General features: G+C 45.9%; 1 protein-coding gene across 1 annotated transcript in view; it reads right to left on the bottom strand.

The window, feature by feature from the left end:
* Positions 1-222: 222 nt before the first annotated feature.
* The window catches only part of selenoi (selenoprotein I), a 58,756-nt gene continuing 35,931 nt past the window's right edge, over positions 223-23,047 (bottom strand). The window contains exons 5-10 of the mRNA XM_052471682.1: positions 21,869-22,131; positions 9,285-9,393; positions 9,101-9,149; positions 6,092-6,272; positions 5,064-5,243; positions 223-1,645 (exon numbers count right to left, since the gene is read on the bottom strand). Of these exons, the coding sequence (XP_052327642.1) occupies positions 1,538-1,645; positions 5,064-5,243; positions 6,092-6,272; positions 9,101-9,149; positions 9,285-9,393; positions 21,869-22,131 (890 nt within the window). The 3' untranslated portion in view covers positions 223-1,537. The remainder of the gene's footprint in view (positions 1,646-5,063; positions 5,244-6,091; positions 6,273-9,100; positions 9,150-9,284; positions 9,394-21,868; positions 22,132-23,047) is intronic.

Genomic DNA, 23,047 nt, shown 5'->3' with positions numbered 1-23,047 from the left:
AAAAATTGAAAAACAATATACCAAATTTGACTTTGTGGCTGTGGTAACCGTTGTGCCTGTTCTTTACACCCATGTCTGCCCTCTCATTGGCTAGAATGGTCCCACCTGATCTCCTCCCGACTGCCTTTTTGAAAGACATTTCTTTTCATTGCAGCCACTAGAGTATCCAGTCAATATAATGGGGCAAACAGACAGACGTTGGTCCAACAGAAGGAACAGACAGACAGTGTTACAGGTGTATACCAGGTGTTACAGTAATACAGGTGTGACAGTACAGACAGTGACAGGTATATCTCATGGGGTTGTGGTCATGGCAGCCTGTTCCCTCAGAGTGAGTCGCTCCGCTGGCGGTTTTCAGACACACTCTTCATTCAAGCGCTGCTGCTACCAACACACACACACACACACACAAACACCCCAGCTATGAGAGATTAACAGAGAGGAAATCAAATGAAAAATAATTCAAAAAAAAAAAAAAGAACTCGAGCACGAATCGGCCTTTTGCCACGACGACACCTCAGGTGTGGGAGGATTCTGGAGGTCAGAGTTCAGACTACAGAGGTCACTACAGTTCACAGCTCAGGGGTCATCCTGGGGTCAGCGCTGAGCGAGGTCCATGATTGAGTGTTTCCACCCTCTGTCTCACCCCCCAAAGGGCCCTGATTGGTCAGAACTGGCCTCACAGTTAACTCAGACTACCAACTGTCATCACCAAGCATGTGTGTAGTGCGCACGTGTGTGAGAGCATGTTTCACACACACCTCAGCTGAATTAGCGGAGTATTTTTAGATCATAATAATATTCTCTTTGTTCAGTTCTTTCTCTAAATAAAAAAACAAAACCCCATTTTAATAATCATGTTGCCATATAAAGACAGACAGTTTCACTTCCCCTCAACACTCCAATCAGAAGACAGCTGAGACTCCGCCTTCATACCCTTGATAGAACCATGACACACCAACTGACGGACCGACCGCACGATTCAGATGAGGTCAGGGGTTAGAGGTCAGGAGTGGAGCAGAGCTGTCTGTCAAACTAGAGGTCAGGGGTGGGTCAGACCTGTCTGTCAAACGAGAGGTCAGGGGTGGGTCAGACCTGTCTGTCAAACTAACTAACTGAAATGACATTTCCCCAAGGCAATAACATACTGAACATTCATAAGAGTGTGTGTGTGTGTTTAAAGGAACAACTGTGGCGTTTGTGTAAGTGTGTCTAAGTGTGTCTGTAAGCAGTGTGTGTGTGGTCTGGGCTCCTGTCCTCCCGGCTAAAGAATATTTCCGTAGGAAACAACATCTCATTGGCTCATCAGCTCAACCTATCAGCAGCCAAGGAACCAAGAGCCCCGGGATGCCGCCCCCAAAGTTCTGAGGGAAGCCCCCAAACTGACACTGCGCAGGAAGGGGGTGGGGGGTGTGTGTGTGTGCCAGGGCGGAGGGTCAGAGATCAGATGGGTGGTAGAATCCTCGTGGGGGGAGTGGTGTGTTTCCATGGTAATGAGAGTGAAGTGTCGGTTGGCTGCAGAGGGAGGTAGGAGGGTCTAAACCTCTGCTCCCTGCAAGCCGATTTGCCCCTGGTCCTGTCAGTCAGTGCTGGGCTTCATCAGAGAGAAGGCAAAGATGTTGAAGTGATCGCTGAGCTGGTTCACCTGGAGAAAGAGGAGAGAGGGAGGAGGTGGAGGAGAGGATGGAGAGAGCGTATCATTTAACTTACAATGGCTAAATCTCAAACCTAGCATTTGGCCACTCTGCCATTTATCGATTGGTCACTGTGAGCTGATGTGATCAAGTCTGCCACTGTGGGCAAAATGAAAATTCAGATGTCCTTCGTTTCCTAGGTAACCATGTAACTCTGAAGCTAGCTATGTTGCTAACTAGGTAGGTAGAGACTTGGTGAGTCCTTGCTAATATCTAGCTAGATGGCCATTCTGGCAAGATGTTGATGAATTTAATTAGATCTCACCACGATGTAACTACCGTTACCCCATACTGCCAGTACTAGCTAGCTATATTTTTAGATTACTAGCTAGCTAACTGGTTAGCATCATCATTCACTAGCATAACAAATAGGCTAGCTAGCTAAATTCTCACCTTGCTTGCCATGACATCAGCTACTAGCAAGCTAATCAAGCAACCTTGCTAGCTAGGATGCAGCTAGTAAGCTTTCAATGTGTCAAAATCCCTGCTAGCTAGCGTTAGAAGGCAATTGAGCTTCATCCAGTATTTTTTAAAAGGCAGAGGCGGAAGGCTACTGAGTAATAGTGAAAGGGGGAGGAGATATGTTGTGTTGGGAAACAGCTTTTTTCACCCGACTTGTCCAACTTATCACCTTTAGTAAGTTTAATAAAACACCTTAAAGAGTTTATATAATGTGTCATTACATTTAATTTGACCTTTATTTAACTAGGCAAGTCAGTTAAGAACAAATTTTTATTTTCAATGACGGCCCCTGAACAGTGGGTTAACTGCCTGTTCATGGGCAGAACGACAGATTTGTACCTTGTCAGCTCAGGGGTTTGAACTCGCAACCTTCCAGTTACTAGTCCAACGCACTAACCACTAGACTACATACCTATTTGATTTGTGTCAAATTTGAATGGGGTTTTTAGGGCGGCGCTAAAGTTCAGAAGTAAACAGCGGCTGTCGCGGCTTTTGAGAGTCATGATGGCTGGCAGTGATGACGATACAAATTAATGCATTATGTTGTACAACTGACTAGGTACCTCCCCTGTCCCTGTCTTCTTTTAAATCTGCGAGAGAAGCGCTACACCTGGTGGAGAGAGGCTGTATGACACAACGTGTTATGTCGCGATACGTCTAAATGTATCGTACAGCGTCAGAGGGGTCAGTTTTTTAAACTTTACTAAAATATGATTGGTCCATTTCTATGCAAATCAATGCTTGAACAGAAACGTAGTTCACACCCCGGATTTTGCTACAGTCCCATTAGTTTTCATTACAGCCTGGATATTGCCGTAACGACAGCGCCGTAACGACAGCGCCGTAACGACAGAGCGACAGCGCCGTAACGACAGAGCGACAGCGCCGTAACGACAGAGCGAAAGCGCCGTAACGACAGAGCGACAGCGCCGTAACGACAGAGCGACAGCGCCGTAACGACAGAGCGAAAGCGCCGTAACGACAGAGCGACAGCGCCGTAACGACAGAGCGACAGCGCCCGACAAGCGACACAGAGCGACAGCGCCCGTAAAGGACAAAGCGACAGCGCCCGTAAGACAGACAGAGCGACAGCGCCGTAACGACAGCGCCGTAACGACAGAGCGACACAGAGCGACAGCGCCGTAAGGACACAAGCGACAGCGCCCGTAACGACACGGCAGAGCGACAGCGCCAGCGCCGTAACGGCAGAGCGACAGCGCCGTAACGGCAGAGCGACAGCGCCGTAACGGCAGAGCGACAGAGCGGCAGCGCCGTAAGACAGAGCAAAGCGTAACGACAGAGCGCAGCGCCCGTAACGACAGAGCGACACGTAAGAGCGACAGCGCCGTAACGACAGAGCGACAGCGCCGTAACGACAGAGCGACAGCAGCCGTAACGACAGAGCGACAGCGCCGTAACGACAGAGCGACAGCGCCGTAACGAAGAGCGACACAGAGCGACAGCGCCGTAACGACAAAGCGACAGCGCCCGTACAGGACAGCGCCCGTAAGCGACAGCGCCGTAACGACAGAGCGACCCGTAACGACAGCGCCGTAAGGACACAGAGCGACAGCGCCCGTAACGACAAAGCGACAGCGCCGTAACGACAGAGCGAACGACAGAGCGAAAGCGCCGTAACGACAACGACACGTAACGACAGAGAGCGACAAGCGCCGTAAGCGACAGAGCGAAAGCGCGCGCCGTGTAACGACAGAGCGACAGCGCCGTAAGACAGAGCGACAGCGCCGTAACGACAGAGCGACAGCGCCGTAACGACAGAGCGACAGCGCCGTAACGACAGAGCGACAGCGCCGTAACGACAGAGCGACAGCGCCGTAACGACAGAGCGACAGCGCCGTAACGACAGAGCGACAGCGCCGTAACGACAGAGCGACAGCGCCGTAACGACAGAGCGACAGCGCCGTAACGACAGAGCGACAGCGCCGTAACGACAGAGCGACAGCGCCGTAACGACAGAGCGACAGCGCCGCAACGACAGAGCGACAGCGCCGCAACGACAGAGCGACAGCACCGTAACAATGAAGTTTGCCAAGTTTGCCAATGAGGATGAAAACTAGCATAGTTCAGCTAGTTTCCCTGGAGAAATACAAGCTCGGGCCTAGTGCAAATGTGTGCCAGCTGGGGGCAAACTATGCTAATTCAGGGGACAGATTGTTGTTCTCATGCCCTGATATCAGGAGCTGGCAGCAAAAGGTTACATTAAACAATTCAGAGACTGAAACAAATTTATCAGATTACATATTTATGGAGAGCAAATCGACATACAATCCCAATATCAAAATAAAGCCTAAAACAATGTTTGAGTGAACCCTGAATACAGAAAATGTCTGGGACCTTCAGGACACAGTAGACAAACAGAGCAACAGGGAGCAGAAAACACACAACATTTAGTTGGTGTTTGTTTTGGCTCTGGAAGAGATAGTTAGCTACAGTGATTAAAGCGTGGTACAGTGTTTTCTGTGATTCATCTTCATTATTAGAATTGTTTTGGGAAAATGTGGCTGGTAATATTACAGCCCCCATAGCTGGTCGACACATTTTATTTCCCACCCTGCTCACCACTGCCACTGTAGTGTGTGTGTGTGTGTGTGTGCTGACCACTGCCACTGAAGTGTGTGTGTGTACTGACCACTGACACTGTAGTGTGTGTGTGTGTGTGTGTGTGTGTAGTGTGTGTGTGTGTGTACTCACCACTGACACTGTAGTGTGTGTGTGTGTGTGTACTCACCACTGACACTGTAGTGTGTGTGTGTGTGTGTGTACTCACCACTGACACTGTAGTGTGTGTGTGTGTGTGTGTACTCACCACTGACACTGTAGTGTGTGTGTGTGTGTGTGTACTCACCACTGACACTGTAGTGTGTGTGTGTGTGTGTGTGTACTCACCACTGACACGCCGTAGTGTATGTGTGTGAGTATGACGATGGCCGTCCACACGTAGATCAACAGCGTCTCGTTAGCAACCAGCCCTGTAACCGCCAACAACACCACCGTCGCCATGGGAACCAGCAGCCAGCTCAGCGGTTGGCAACGGGTGTTACTCATCTGGCACACGATCAGCTTACACTGCAGACACACACAGACTCAGCAGTTATGTAGTTCATATCTTTATTTGTGGAGAGCAGGGAACTTTAAAATGGGGGCCACAAAAATCTACGCTCATCATGAGGGGCTGCTGTGGCTCGTGGGGCTCGTGGGGCTGCTGTGGCTCGTGGGGCTGCTGTGGCTCGTGGGGCTGCTGTGGCTCGTGGGGCTGCTGTGGCTCGTGGGGCTGCGTACCCACACGTGCAGTCAGAGACACATGTTGCATAGGGTGGAGAGAAATGCTACAGTTTTTAATAAGACGTCTGACAGAGTGACAATAAAATGAATGGGGGCCTCCCGGTCAGTAATTCAACCATGATTATTACAAATTAAAGATAGCTGGCAGCTAGACTTAACTTAATAATGTATTTTACATGTAGCTGTCAGTGACTGACATAAGAGAAACTGCTGATGCACAAACACATTCCAAAATGGAACCTTGTGTATTCTACTATTCTAACTCAAGATCCCAGGGGCCTGTAAAGACAGGAGGGGCCTGTAGACAGGAGGGGCCTGTAAAGACAGGAGGGGCCTGTAAAGACAGGGAGGGCCTGTAGACAGGAGAGGGCCTGTAGACAGGAGGGGGCCTGTAGACAGGAGGGGCCTGTAGACAGGAGGGGGCCTGTAAAGACAGGAGGGGCCTGTAAAGACAGGAGGGGGCCTGTAAAGACAGGAGGGGCCTGTAAAGACAGGAGAGGGCCTGTAAAGACAGGAGGGGCCTGTAGACAGGAGGGCCTGTAAAGACAGGAGAGGACCTGTAGACAGGAGAGGGCCTGGTGCAGTGTGTGTGTGGTGTGTGTAGTTAGAGCTGGTGCATGTGTGTGACTCACTGTGACATTAGCGAAGGCTGTCCCCACCATGAGGTAGAAGACTCTGGGCTGCTGCTGGAGGATGCCGGATGGAGAGAAAATCACCCAGACAGAGGAGAGGAGGCAGAGGAGGACAGGAGAGAGGAAGGGGAGGAAGGCCTCGTACATACTGCTGTGTTTCAGAGTGTTATTACGAGACGCCCTGAGAGAGAGGCGGAGATAAAAGAGAGGGTTACCTCTAAAGCCCTGTCATGATCAAGTAAGTTGTTAGTTTAGTTTACTAGGATCCTATTAATCTAAACTAACAGCTAACGGGGTTACTAGTAAACTAAACTAACCACAGCTAACGGGGTTACTAGTAAACTAAACTAACCACAGCTAACAGGGGTTACTAGTAAACTAAACTAACCACAGCTAAAGGGGTTACTAGTAAACTAAACTAACCACAGCTAACAGGGGTTACTAGTAAACTAAACTAACCACAGCTAACGGGGGTTACTAGTAAACTAAACTAACCACAGCTAACGGGGTTACTAGTAAACTAAACTAACCACAGCTAACGGGGTTACTAGTAAACTAAACTAACCACAGCTAAGGGGGTTACTAGTAAACTAAACTAACCACAGCTAATGGGGAACCTAGTAAACTAAACTAACATCAGCTAATGGGGTTACTAGTAAACTAAACTAACATCAGCTAACAGGGGAACCTAGTAAACTAAACTAACATCAGCTAATGGGGAACCTAGTAAACTAAACTAACATCAGCTAATGGGGCTACTAGTAAACTAAACTAACATCAGCTAATGGGGAACCTAGTAAACTAAACTAACATCAGCTAATGGGGAACCTAGTAAACTAAACTAACATCAGCTAACAGGGCTCCTAGTAAACTAAACTAACATCAGCTAATGGGGCTCCTAGTAAACTAAACTGACAACAGCTAATGGGGAACCTAGTAAACTAAACTAACATCAGCTAATGGGGAACCTAGTAAACTAAACTAACATCAGCTAATGGGGCTCCTAGTAAACTAAACTAACATCAGCTAATGGGGCTCCTAGTAAACTAAACTAACATCAGCTAATGGGGCTACTAGTAAACTAAACTAACATCAGCTAATGGGGTTACTAGTAAACTAAACTAACATCAGCTAATGGGGAACCTAGTAAACTAAACTAACATCAGCTAATGGGGCTACTAGTAAACTAAACTAACATCAGCTAATGGGGCTACTAGTAAACTAAACTAACATCAGCTAATGGGGCTACTAGTAAACTAAACTAACATCAGCTAATGGGGCTCCTAGTAAACTAAACTAACATCAGCTAATGGGGCTCCTTGTAAACTAAACTAACATCAGCTAATGGGGCTACTAGTAAACTAAACTAACATCAGCTAATGGGGCTCCTAGTAAACTAAACTAACATCAGCTAATGGGGCTCCTAGTAAACTAAACTAACATCAGCTAATGGGGCTACTAGTAAACTAAACTAACATCAGCTAATGGGGCTACTAGTAAACTAAACTAACATCAGCTAATGGGGCTACTAGTAAACTAAACTAACATCAGCTAATGGGGCTCCTAGTAAACTAAACTAACATCAGCTAATGGGGAACCTAGTAAACTAAACTAACATCAGCTAATGGGGAACCTAGTAAACTAAACTAACATCAGCTAATGGGGTTACTTGTAAACTAAACTAACATCAGCTAATGGGGTTACTAGTAAACTAAACTAACATCAGCTAATGGGGAACTAGTAAACTAAACTAACATCAGCTAATGGGGCTACTAGTAAACTAAACTAACATCAGCTAATGGGGTTACTTGTAAACTAAACTAACAACAGCTAATGGGGAACCTAGTAAACTAAACTAACATCAGCTAATGGGGTTACTTGTAAACTAAACTAACATCAGCTAATGGGGCTCCTAGTAAACTAAACTAACATCAGCTAATGGGGCTCCTAGTAAACTAAACTAACATCAGCTAATGGGGGCTACTAGTAAACTAAACTAACCACAGCTAATGGGGGTTACTAGTAAACTAAACTAACCACAGCTAACGGGGGTTACTAGTAAACTAAACTAACATCAGCTAATGGGGAACCTAGTAAACTAAACTAACATCAGCTAATGGGGAACCTAGTAAACTAAACTAACATCAGCTAATGGGGCTCCTAGTAAACTAAACTAACATCAGCTAATGGGGAACCTAGTAAACTAAACTAACATCAGCTAATGGGGAACCTAGTAAACTAAACTAACATCAGCTAATGGGGCTCCTAGTAAACTAAACTAACATCAGCTAATGGGGAACCTAGTAAACTAAACTAACATCAGCTAATGGGGCTCCTAGTAAACTAAACTGACAACAGCTAATGGGGCTCCTAGTAAACTAAACTAACATCAGCTAATGGGGCTCCTAGTAAACTAAACTAACATCAGCTAATGGGGAACCTAGTAAACTAAACTAACATCAGCTAATGGGGAACCTAGTAAACTAAACTAACATCAGCTAATGGGGCTCCTAGTAAACTAAACTAACATCAGCTAATGGGGCTCCTAGTAAACTAAACTAACATCAGCTAATGGGGAACCTAGTAAACTAAACTAACATCAGCTAATGGGGAACCTAGTAAACTAAACTAACATCAGCTAATGGGGAACCTAGTAAACTAAACTAACATCAGCTAATGGGGCTCCTAGTAAACTAAACTAACATCAGCTAATGGGGCTCCTAGTAAACTAAACTAACATCAGCTAATGGGGCTCCTAGTAAACTAAACTAACATCAGCTAATGGGGAACCTAGTAAACTAAACTAACATCAGCTAATGGGGCTCCTAGTAAACTAAGAAAAGCTGATGGGGGATCCAAGTGAGAGTTAAATTAGGTTGCTAGGTTAACGCACTGCAGCTAAACCAACTTGACATGTTGAGTCTAAAGGAGATTGACGTTTACTAAGTTTACATGTTGAGTCTGAAGGGAAAATGACTAACAGTTCGTAAGCTAAGAGCTGTAACTTACTTGAAGACGTTGTAGAGGCTCATGGGAAGGGTCACAGTGAACGAACAACCTGGTGGTGACACCACGAACAACCAATCAGAACACAACATCAATTTACATAACATCAGAACCAATCACACTGCACGGTGCACGAAACTGTCCAATCCCAGCTCAGACAGCAGTAATCTGACCAACGGGAGCTCACCGAGGATCATGAAAGTGAAGAGGTCTCGGTAGTGGAAGTTCCACCAGATTGGTTCATACCACGTCTCCACGCCAACCATCGCTGTGAAGATGTACACTATAGAGATGGTCTGAGAGAGAGAGTCAGAGGGAGAGAGAAAGAGAGATGAGAGAACAGAGAAAGAAGTGCGAGAGAGGGAGATGAGCGCGAGAAAGAGACAGAGAAACGAGAGAGAGAGACAGAGCGGAGAGAGAGAAACAGATGAGAGAGAGAGAAACAGATGAGAGAGAGAGAAACAGATGAGAGAGAGAGAAACAGATGAGAGAGAGAGAAACAGATGAGAGAGAAACAGATGAGAGAGAAACAGATGAGAGAGAGAAACAGATGAGAGAGAGAAACAGATGAGAGAGAGAGAAACAGATGAGAGAGTGAAACAGATGAGAGAGAGAAACAGATGAGAGAGAGAAACAGATGAGAGAGAGAAACAGATGAGAGAGAGAGACAGAGCGGAGAGAGTGAAACAGAAGAGAGAGAGAAACAGATGAGAGAGAGAGATGAGAGAGAGAAACAGATGAGAGAGAGAAACAGATGAGAGAGGTCATGATCAGATGATCTCCTGCATTTTTCAGCATGTTCTTAAAAAAATTGATTAAGTTAGATAAACTTGGATTTTTTTGTCAGGAACATATACAGGATACTACCCTCCACAACACATATGTCAGAGTCAAGCCACATCCGGCCCGCGAGAAGGTTTTTTACGGCCCCTGGGATGATCTTGATAGAAGGCCCGCAGACCGCAGCAAGCCGGCAGCCCGAGATCTTTACACGCACCAATACTACATTTCCCACAATGCAACGGTGACGACCGAGCAGTAGGCTGCTTCATTTCAATATTTATTGGCACAGCAGTTGTCAGCATCACAGTAAAATTAACTTTCAGATACCCATCAAAAATGGCAAAACGGAAGGTGACACTGAGAACCGGGGTTTCAAACAAGGTGGGAGTCGGAGTATTTGTTCACGGAGGTAGCTGGAAAACCTGTGTGTCTTCTGTGTGGAGAAAGTGTGGCGGTACTGAAAGAGTATAATCTGAGACGACATTATGAAACGAAACACGCGGACAAAAACAAGAATATGGACATGGAACAAAGGCTACAAAGGCAGAGGAATTAAAACGAGGCCTCAAATCTCGACAGGCTCTGTTCAAAAAGCCAAATCACAAGGCCAGGCTGCTTCAAGGCCAGTTTTATTTTGGCAGAAGAGAAAATCAGCCCGGCCATTTACGGAGGGGGATTTTCAAAAACTGCATGATTAAAACGAAGTTTGCCCAGAAAAAGGCAACTCTTTTAAATTGAGTCTGAGCAGAAACACCATTGCCGAGAGAGTAGACCAGTTGTCCATCAATCTAAAAGAGCAGCTTGTGAAAAAGGGAAAAGATTTCATTGCATATTCCTTGGCTGTGGATGAGAGCACCGACATTTCTGACATTGCCCAGTTGTCAATTTTCATCCGCGGAGTGGACTCCAGCCTAAGCGTGACAGGACATGGCACAACTACGGGGCATGATTTGTATGAAGACAAGATGTGTAAATGAGATGGAGCTGCCCTCGTGGGTTTGACAACAAGCACTATGTGTGGACACAGGACGGATGGCGAAGATACGGGAAAAGATGCAAGAGGAAAACGCGACAGGTGAGCTGACAGCTTATCATTGTATCATACACCAACGGTAAACTTGAAAATGGAGCATGTAATGAGCATCATCAGCACAGACTTTATCAGAGCCAAAGTTTGAATCACCGCCAGTTCAAGGCATTTCTGACGGAGTTAGAAACGGAGCATGGTGATTTGCCTTATCACACAGAGGTGCGATGGCTAAGCCAGGGAAAGGTGCTTCAAAGATGTTTCGAGCTTCGTGAGGAGATTTGTCTGTTCTTGGACAGCAAAGGGAAAGACACAACACAAATCCAAGACGAAATGTTTCTGTGTGAAATGGCTTTTCTGTGACATATTACAGTCATCTGAATGCAATGAACTTGCAGCTGCAGGGTCGGGATCGTGTCATCTCTGATATGTACAGTACAGTGACATTTAAAACCAAACTGACTCTGTGGGAGACGAGATGCGGAAAGAAAATTTGAGCCACTTTCCCAGCTGCCAGACCATATGTCACCAGGACATGATAAAACAGGTATTGCCGCTGACCGATTTGCTGACTTTGAAGCACAAAAAACAGGTTGGAATAACCCATTTGCTGTTGACGTGGAAAGCTCACCACCAAACCTCCAAATGGAGTTGATTGACCTCCAACAATGATGCACTGAGGCAAAATATGCGGCAGTGGGTGCTGCGGAGTTACCCGTTTCCTCCCGACACAACAGCTGCGCATCCAGGCTGCTCACGTTGTCAGGCACATACCTGTGTGAACAACTGTTTTCTTTGATGAACTTGAACAAAACATCACACAGAAGTCGACTTACTGAACACCTCCACTCAATTCTGTCAGCTCAGAGGAACATTGATGAACTTGTGGAAAGATGGGACACCACAAGTATCACCCTCAACCTCAAACAAGTGAACATTACTGTGCAATCACTATTTGTCAGTTCAAGGACAGTTTAATATTTGTTTTCACTGCATGTTACTTCTCCTTAAACAAAGTGTTGTTTTTGATTAATAGACACTTTATTTTATTGTATTTCAATCCAATTATATTTTTAAAATATTTCAGTTGAGTGGATGATAGAAAATTGCTATTATTGTTTTTTTCTTTGAAGTAAATTTAGCCCACTTTTGCTAAAATAGAAAATATAGGCTACTGATGGTGCCTTGAATACCGGTTTCTTTCATTTAATGTTCATGTTATGGGGATTTTTATATAAAGGAAATTTGTCTTTTGTGTCTGTTGAAAATTAAAGATTACTGACAGAGCCATAAGAAAATATTGCTTTATTTATCTGATCATATTGGAATATATTTGTTAGGTTTTCAGTAGGTTCAATTAGGTTACTAGACTATATGCGTCATTTAAAAAAATTTTCAATGAACATTCGAACACTATGTCACCAGGTAAATTTTTTATTTGGCCCTCCGTCCATTTGACTTTACCCTGCTCCACAACATAACCTTCACTATGTCACCAGGACATAGACAGGATACTACCCTCACAACATAACCTTCACTATGTCACCAGGACATATACAGGATACTACCCTCCACAACACTATGTCACCAGGACATATACAGGATACTACCCTCTACAACATAACCACTATGTCACCAGGACATATACAGGATACTACCCTCCACAACACTATGTCACCAGGACATATACAGGATACTACCCTCTACAACATAACCTTCACTATGTAACCAGGACATATACAGGATACTACCCTCCACAACACTATGTCACCAGGACATATACAGGATACTACCCTCTACAACATAACCTTCACTATGTCACCAGGACATATACAGGATACTACCCTCCACAACACTATGTCACCAGGACATATACAGGATACTACCCTCCACAACACTATGTCACCAGGACATATACAGGATTCTACCCTCCACAACACTATGTCACCAGGACATGTACAGGATACTACCCTCTACAACACTATGTCACCAGGACATATACAGGATACTACCCACTACAACACTATGTCACCAGGACATATACAGGATACTACCCTCTACAACATAACCTTCACTATGTCACCAGGACATATACAGGATACTACCCTCCACAACACTATGTCACCAGGACATATACAGGATACTACCCTCTACAACACTATGTCACCAGGACATATACAGGATACTACCCACTACAACACTATGTCACCAGGACATATACAGGATACTACCCTCCACAACACTATGTCACCAGGACATATACAGGATACTACCCTCCACAACACTATGTCACCAGGACATATACAGGATACTACCCTCCACAACACTATGTCACCAGGACATATACAGGATACTACCCTCTACAACACTATGTCACCAGGACATATACAGGATACTACCCTCTACAACATAACCTTCACTATGTCACCAGGACATATACAGGATACTACCCTCCACAACACTATGTCACCAGGACATATACAGGATACTACCCTTCACAACACTATGTCACCAGGACATATACAGGATACTACCCTTCACAACACTATGTCACCAGGACATATACAGGATACATTATTACCCTCTACAACACTATGTCACCAGGACATATACAGGATACTACCCTCTACAACACTATGTCACCAGGACATATACAGGATACTACCCTTTACAACACTATGTCACCAGGACATATACAGGATACTACCCTCCACAACACTATGTCACCAGGACATATACAGGATACTACCCTCCACAACACTATGTCACCAGGACATATACATGATACTTCCCTCTACAACACTATGTCACCAGGACATATACAGGATACTACCCTCTACAACACTATGTCACCAGGACATATACAGGATACTACTACAACACTATGTCACCAGGACATATACAGGATACTACCCTCTACAACACTATGTCACCAGGACATATACAGGATACTACCCTCCATAACACTATGTCACCAGGACATATACAGGATACTACCCTCTACAACATAACCTTCACTATGTCACCAGGACATATACAGGATACTACCCTCCACAACACTATGTCACCAGGACATATACAGGATACTACCCTCCATAACACTATGTCACCAGGACATATACATGATACTACCCTCTACAACACTATGTCACCAGGACATATACAGGATACTACCCTCTACAACACTATGTCACCAGGACATATACAGGATACTACCCTCCACAACATAACCTTCACTATGTCACCAGGACATATACAGGATACTACCCTCCACAACATAACCTTCACTATGTCACCAGGACATATACAGGATACTACCCTCCACAACACACAGGACATATACAGGATACTACCCTCCACAACACTATGTCACCAGGACATACACAGGATACTACCCACCACAACACTATGTCACCAGGACATATACAGGATACTACCCTCCACAACACTATGTCACCAGGACATATACAGGTTACTACCCTCCACAACATAACCTTCACTATGTCACCAGGACATATACAGGATACTACCCTCCACAACACTATGTCACTAGGACATATACAGGATACTACCCTCCACAACACTATGTCACCAGGACATATACAGGATACTACCCTCCACAAAATAACCTTCACTATGTCACCAGGACATAGACAGGATACTACCCTCTACAACACTATGTCACCAGGACATATACAGGATTCTACCCTCCACAACACTATGTCACCAGGACATGTACAGGATACTACCCTCTACAACACTATGTATGTCACCAGGACATATACAGGATACTACCCACTACAACACTATGTCACCAGGACATATACAGGATACTACCCTCTACAACACTATGTCACCAGGACATAGACAGGATACTACCCTCTACAACATAACCTTCACTCCAAATCAAAACTCAAAACCCACAACCTGATTTTGGAGGGAATTACGGAATCACCTGGAAGGCTTCCAGCTACCAAAGGTGTTTATTCCAAAGCTATACAGGAAACAGTCTGGAAAACATCAGAAACCTGAACACACCATCCAACCTGGAACCTGTTCAGAGGTCATTAAAATACAGTACCCTGTGTATGTAAAGAATGATAAGGCAGGAAAATATCATTAAATGAAGCTCCTTATGGAAAATCAAGAGACACTTTTTGCTGACTATTATAAAAATGGGAACATCAGCAAACTCATCTTCCACACAAACCATCCCCTGGCAGGGCACAGTGCTATATTAACCAGACCATCCCCTGGCAGGGCACAGTGCTATATTAGCACACTACCCCATTGTTAAGAGCGGGGAAGGTTAACTAGGGGTGGAAACTCAGGATACTAGACAACGAGGACTCTGTGTCGGCTAATATAAACCTCTATAAGTCTGGAACAGTAATGGTACAGGCCAACCCCAAACAGTTTCCGCTGGACTTTCACCTAATCAAAGAATTAGCTCAGCAGGAGAAGCTCTCCCTTGAGATAGATACCCCCACCCCGAGTGGGTCAGACCAGAAGTCTTCATTAAATAACCCCACAAACGTGCAACTCCAAGCGGAAAGTCAATCTCCCAGCACAGAGTACTACCCCCTCATTGAAATGAAGGATACATTCACCCAGCTGGGGGTAAGGCAGGTGGAGCTGGAACAGCAGGTGATTCTACTCCAGTCAGCACAGACCCAGACAACAGTCCAGCACAACAACACCCCCTCAACCAGACCCAGACAACAGTCCAGCACAACAACACCCCCTTAACTAGACCCGGAGAGCAGGAGGTGGACAGAGACATATCTGCACTCTGGAATGAAGTGAGACAACTTCAACAATATAAAATGCAAGAGCAGGAGAAGAACAGAGCACTAGAGGAGAGGATCAGACTGCTGGAGGAGAGGTTGAGGGGGATGGCGCGTGTCACCCCCTCTGAGCACCCCCCGTCAGCCACCCTGATAGTCCTCCTGACAACAACCCCCCCCGAGGACATACACAAGACACAGATTGTTCTCCTTATGGACTCAAATGGGAAATATATACTATCATTTCCCCCCCGCTGGGTGTTTGGACACTGGTGTCTGGTGACATAGTGGGTTGTATCCTGTATATGTCCTGGTGACATAGTGTTGTAGTGGGTAGTATCCTGTATGTGTCCTGGTGACATAGTGTTGTAGAGGGGTATCCTGTATATGTCCTGGTGACATAGTGTTGTAGTGGGTAGTATCCTGTATGTGTCCTGGTGACATAGTGTTGTAGAGGGTAGTATCCTGTATATGTCCTGGTGACATAGTGTTGTAGTGGGTAGTATCCTGTATATGTCCTGGTGACATAGTGTTGTAGTGGGTAGTTGGTGACATAGTGTTGTAGTGGGTAGTATCCTGTATATGTCCTGGTGACAGTGTTGTAGAGGGTAGTATCCTGTATATGTCCTGGTGACATAGTGTTGTAGAGGGTAGTATCCTGTATATGTCCTGGTGACATAGTGTTGTAGTGGGTAGTATCCTGTATATGTCCTGGTGACATAGTGTTGTAGAGGGTAGTATCCTGTATATGTCCTGGTGACATAGTGTTGTAGTGGGTAGTATCCTGTATGTGTCCTGGTGACATAGTGTTGTAGTGGGTAGTTGGTGACATAGTGTTGTAGTGGGTAGTATCCTGTATATGTCCTGGTGACAGTGTTGTAGAGGGTAGTATCCTGTATATGTCCTGGTGACATAGTGTTGTAGTGGGTAGTATCCTGTGGGCAGCAGTGCCCACATTGGCCCGGACTCTAAAGGACATCGCTCTCAAACTGAGCCCCAACACTTTACACAGGAGCAACAGATCAATAGACACCCCACCCAGACCAGCGAGATACTCTCCCAGACTTGCGGGACCCCCAATGGACCTACCCATAGAGGACCCACGCCTACATTCAGACCACAGCACCACCAGCCACACACCCCCACCCCAACCAATTAACAGGCCCCCAAGTCAACCATGTAAAAACACAATGTAGGCCCCTCAGATTAGACATATGGCCCTTCTTCCCACCCCCGCAGGGAGGGCCTCAACATGAAAGTCACACATACGCCCAGGCCGTAAGCAGGCAAACAGACCCAACCCCACTCTTACACTAGCCCAAGCCAATGGCCTGTACCAGATGCTCAGCAGGCTCTGCTCACACTTACTGACCTGGGGCCAAACCACACAACCAACAACATTGGACACTTTATGGAACACAAAGCCTTCACCATCTCATCCTAGGGTATCCAAGGCCGAAGGTCATCTGCCTTTGGCCTAAAGAGCAGGAACCTGGACTTCATCAAAGAAATCCGAAATACAGACATTGTCATCCTACAAGAAACCTGGTATAGAGGAGAAGGACCCACTGGTTGCCCTCTAGGTTACAGAGAGCTGGTAGTCCCATCCACCATACTACCAGGTGGGTGGTATAGAGGAGACAGACCCACTGGTTGCCCTCTAGGTTAAAGAGAGCTGGTAGTCCCATCCACCACACTACCAGGTGGGTGGTATAGAGGAGAAGGACCCACTGGAGGTTAAAGAGAGCTGGTAGACCTACTGGTTGGCCCTCTAGGTTACAGAGAGCTGGTAGTCCCATCCACCACACTACCAGGTGGGTGGTATAGAGGAGATGGACCCACTGGTTACCCTGGTAGTCCCATCTACCAGGTGGGTGGTTAGAGGAGATGGAGCCACTGGTTGAGGTTACAGAGAGCTGGTAGTCCCATCCACCACACTACCAGGTGGGTGGTATAGAGGAGATGGACCCACTGGTTGCCCTCTAGGTTACAGAGAGCTGGTAGTCCCATCCACCACACTACCAGGTGGGTGGTATAGAGGAGATGGACCCACTGGTTGTCCTCTAGGTTACAGAGAGCTGGTAGTCCCATCCACCACACTACCAGCTGGGTGGTATAGTGGAGATGGACCCACTGGTTGTCCTCTAGGGGTGGTCCCATCCACCACACTACCAGGTGGATGGTATAGAGGAGATGGACCCACTGGTTGCCCTCTAGGTTACAGAGAGCTGGTAGTCCCATCCACCACACTACCAGGTGGGTGGTATAGAGGAGATGGACCCACTGGTTGTCCTCTAGGTTACAGAGAGTCCCATCCACCACACTACCTGGTAAAGTCCCATCCACCACACTACCAGGTGGGTGGTATAGGTTACAGAGAGATGGTCCCATCCACCCACAGGTGGGTGGTTGTCCTCTAGGTTACAGAGAGCTGGTAGTCCCATCCACCACACTACCAGGTGGGTGGTATAGAGGAGATGGACCCACTGGTTGCCCTCTAGGTTACAGAGAGCTGGTAGTCCCATCCACCACACTACCAGGTGGGTGGTATAGAGGAGATGGACCCACTGGTTGTCCTCTAGGTTACAGAGAGCTGGTAGTCCCATCCACCACACTACCAGGTGGGTGGTGGAGATAGTCCCATCCACCACACTACCAGGTGGGTGGTATAGTGGAGATGGACCCACTGGTTGTCCTCTAGGTTACAGAGAGCTGGTAGTCCCATCCACCACACTACCAGGTGGGTGGTATAGTGGAGATGGACCCACTGGTTGTCCTCTAGGTTACAGAGAGCTGGTAGTCCCATCCACCACACTACCAGGTGGTGGTATAGAGGAGATGGACCCACTGGTTGCCCTCTAGGTTACAGAGAGCTGGTAGTCCCATCCACCACACTACCAGGTGGGTGGTATAGAGGAGATGGACCCACTGGTTGCCCTCTAGGTTACAGAGAGAGTCCCATCCACCACACTACCAGGTGGGTGGCTGAGATGGACCCACTGGTGTCCCTAGGTTACAGAGAGCTGGTAGTCCCATCCACCACACTACCAGGTGGGTGGTATAGAGGAGACAGACCCACTGGTTGTCCTCTAGGTTACAGAGAGCTGGTAGTCCCATCCACCACACTACCAGGTGGGTGGTATAGAGGAGACGGACCCACTGGTTGCCCTCTAGGTTACAGAGAGCTGGTAGTCCCATCCACCAAACTACCAGGTGTGAAACAGGGAAGAGACTCAGGGGGTACGCTAATTGGTATAGAGCAGACCTAACCCACTCTATTAAATTAGTAAAAACAGGAACATTTGACAAGAAATTCAAGAGGAAATGATTTTAACAGAGAAAAAAAATATCCTCCTGTGTGCTACCTATATCCCCCCTATACTTTAATGAAGCCAGCTTCTCCATCCTAGAGGGGGAGATCAACCATTTCCAGGTCCAGAGACATGTACTAGTCTATGGTGACCTTACATGCCAGAACCGGACAAGAACCTGACACCCTCGGCACACAGGGGGACAAACACCTACCTGGAGGAAACAGCATTCCCTCCCCCATATGCCCCCCTAGACACAACTACAACACAACCAACAAAAACAGGTCACAACTCCAGCAGCTCTGTTGCATGCTGGGTATGAACATAGTCAATGATAGGCTGAGGGGACTCCTACGGTAGGTACATCTATAGCTCATTTCTTGGCAGTAGTACTGTAGATGACTTTATCACTGACCTCAACCCAGAGTCTCTCGAGCGTTCTGTCACCCTACTGACACCCCTATCAGATCACAGCAAAATCTCTACCTGAAAAGAGCAATACTCAATCATTAGGCATCAAAGCCAAAGGAACTGAGTAACATTAAGAAATGCTATAGATGGAAGGAATGCAGTTTGGAAACCTACCAAAAAACTATTAGGCAACAACAAATTCAATCCCTTTAGACAATTTCCTGGGTAAAACGTTCCACTGTAATAGTGAAGGTGTAAAAAAAAAAAAAATCAATCTTAACAGTATATTTGACCTCTCAGCTTCCCTCCATCAAATCTAAAAATCTCAAATAGAAAACCGAAGAAAGTGAACAACAAATGGTTTGATGAAGAATGAAAAAACCTAAGAAAGAAATCGAGAAACCTATCCAACCAAAAACATAGCGACCCAGAAAACCTGAGAGTACGCCTTCATTATGGTGAATCACTAAAACAATACAGAAATACACTACGGAAAAAGAAGGAACAGCATGTCAGAAATCAGCTCAATGTAATTGAAGAATCCATAGACTCCAACCTCTTCTGGGAAAACTGGAAAACACTAAACAAACAACACAAAGAATGATCCATCTAAAATCGAGATGTGTGGAAAAACCACTTCCCCAATCTTTTGGGCTCTATAACAAAGAACAAACAGCAAAAACATATACATGATCAAATACAGATCTTAGAATCAACTATTAAAGACGACCAGAACCCACTGGATTCTACAATTACATTGAATGAGTTACAGGACAAAATAAAAACCCTCCAACCCAAAAAGGCCTGTGGTGTTGATGTTATCCTTAATGAAATGATCAAATATACAGACCACAAATTCCAACTGGCTAAAACTCTTTAACATCACCCTTTGCTCTGGCATCTTCCCCAATATTTGGAACCAAGGACTGATCACCCCAATCCACAAACGTGGAGACAAACTTGACCATAATAACTTCTGTGGGATAATCTGAAGTCAAATGTCTACTAATGATCTGGTGCTTCTGTCACCAACCAAGGAGGGCCTGCAGCAGCACCTAGATCTTCTGCACAGATTCTGTCACACCTGGGCCCTGACAGTAAATCTCACCAAGACAAAAATAATGGTGTTCCAAAAAAGGTCCCGTTGCCAGGACAACAAACACAAATTCCATCTGGACACCGTTGCCCTGGAGCACACAGAAAACTATACATACCTCGGCCTAAACATCAGTGCCACAGGTAACTTACACAAATCTGTGAACGATCTGAGAGACAAGGCAAGAAGGGCCTTCTATGCCATCGAAAGGAACATACATTTCAACATACCAATTAGGATCTGGCTAAAAATACTTGAATCAGTCATAGAACTCATTGCCCTTTGTGGTTGTGAGGTCTGGGGTCCGCTCACCAACCAAGAATTCACAAAATGGGACAAACACCAAATTGAGCCTCTGCATGCAGAATTCTGCAAAAATATCCTCAGTGTAGAACGTAGAACACCAAATAACGCAGAGCAGAATTAGGTCGATACCCACTAATTATCAAATCCAGAAAGGAGACGTTCACTTCTAAAAGGAAGCAATTCCCAAACCTTCCATAACAAAGCCATCACCTACAGAGAGATGAACCTGGAGAAGAGTCCCCTAAGCAAGTTGGTCCTGGGGCTCTGTTCACAAACACAAACACACCCCACAGAGCCCCAGGACAGCAGCACAATTAGACCCAACCAAATCATGAAATAACACAGAGATAATTACAAGATACATTGGAAAGAATTAACAAAAAAACAGAGCAAACTAGAATGCTATTTGGCCCTAAACAGAGAGTACACAGTGGCAGAATAACTGACCACTGTGACTGACACAAACTTAAGGAAAGCTTTGTCTATGTACAGACTCAGTGAGCATAGCCTTGCCATTGAGAAAGGCGGCCGTAGGCAGACATGGCTCTCAAGAGAAGACAGGCTATGTGCTCACTGCCCACAAAATGAGGTGGAAACTGAGCTGCACTTCCTAACCTCCTGCCAAATGTATGACCAATTTTGATAAACTCCCATATCTATTGGGTGAAATACCACAGTGTGCCATCACAGCAGCAAGATTTGTGACCTGTTGCCACGAGAAAAGGGCAACCAGTGAAGAACAAACACCATTGTAAACACAACTCATATTTATGTTTATTTATTTTCCCTTTTGTACTTTAACTATTTGCACATCGTTACAACACTGTGAATATACATAATATGACATTTGTAATGTCTTTATTCTTTTGGAACTTTTGTGAGTGTAATGTTTCCTGTTCATTTTTATTGTTTATTTCACTTTTGTTCATTATCTGCCTCACTTGCTTTGGCAATGTTTAACATATGTTTAGCATGTCAATAAAGCCCCTTGAATTGAATTGACAGAGAGCCAGAGCGATGAGGTGAATGTGTAGTGTCTCCCCTACTCACCACTTGGCTGATGTCATAGCCCCAGGGCAGGAAGAGGATTCCTGTGTTGTATTTCTCCCAGTGAGACAGGATGAATGAGAAAAGGACCACCCACAGGATGTAGTACAACGTGGCCACGCCCACACCGCTCGGGCCACGCCCAAATATGGAGTAGACGGTGGCCACGAAGAACACACAGGCCCAGCTGTCCAGGCCATGGTCAAACAGCTCCCCCAGTGGTGTGGAGGAGTTAGTACGCCTCGCCTGCTTACCATCCACACCGTCTATCAGAGAGAGAAGAGAGAGAAAGAGAGAGAGAAAGAGAGAGAGAAAGAGAGAGAAAGAGAGAGAGAAAGAGAAAGAGAAAGAGAAAGAGAGAGAGTTTGGACAATTAATGGACACTGCAGTAGGGCTGTCCCCAACAACAGAAATCTTGGTCAACCGAGTCGTCAGTTTTGGTAGATTATTTTTTTTAAAGGTGTATTTTTCCATTTATAGACATCCTATGTGTTTTAATTAAATCAACTATATACACTGAGCTGGTCTGATGCTTTAAGCACTATTTGATTAAATAAATACAAAAGACACAAATGACTAGAGGGAGTGCAACCACAACTGATTTCATTGTGCCGTGATCAGATTTGCTGCGCCATGTTAAAAAAAACGACAACGAGTGACTGACCATCACCCGTTGTCTCTCTCTCCTCCCTGCTACAGGCGACCATCACAGAACATCAGTGTGTATAGTGCTGTCTCTCTCTCTCCTCCCTGCTACAGCGACCACCACAGAACATCAGTGTGTATAGTGCTGTCTCTCTCTCTCCTCCCTGCTACAGCGACCACCACAGAACATCAGTGTGTATAGTGCTGTCTCTCTCTCTCTCCTCCCTGCTACAGCGACCACCACAGATCAGTGTGTATAGTGCTGTCTCTCTCTCCTCCCTGCTACAGCGACCACCACAGAACATCAGTGTGTATAGTGCTGTCTCTCTCTCTCCTCCCTGCTACAGCGACCACCACAGAACATCAGTGTGTATAGTGCTGTCTCTCTCTCTCTCCTCCCTGCTACAGCGACCACCACAGAACATCAGTGTGTATAGTGCTGTCTCTCTCTCTCCTCCCTGCTACAGCCACCACCACAGAACATCAGTGTGTATAGTGCTGTCTCTCTCTCTCTCCTCCCTGCTACAGCCACCACCA

The sequence above is a fragment of the Oncorhynchus keta genome, chromosome 19 (assembly GCF_023373465.1).
Source record: "Oncorhynchus keta strain PuntledgeMale-10-30-2019 chromosome 19, Oket_V2, whole genome shotgun sequence".
NCBI classification, from domain to species: Eukaryota; Metazoa; Chordata; class Actinopteri; order Salmoniformes; family Salmonidae; genus Oncorhynchus; species Oncorhynchus keta.
The sequence above is the reverse complement of the archived record's forward strand: the minus strand, read 5'-3'. Positions and strand labels throughout refer to the sequence as shown.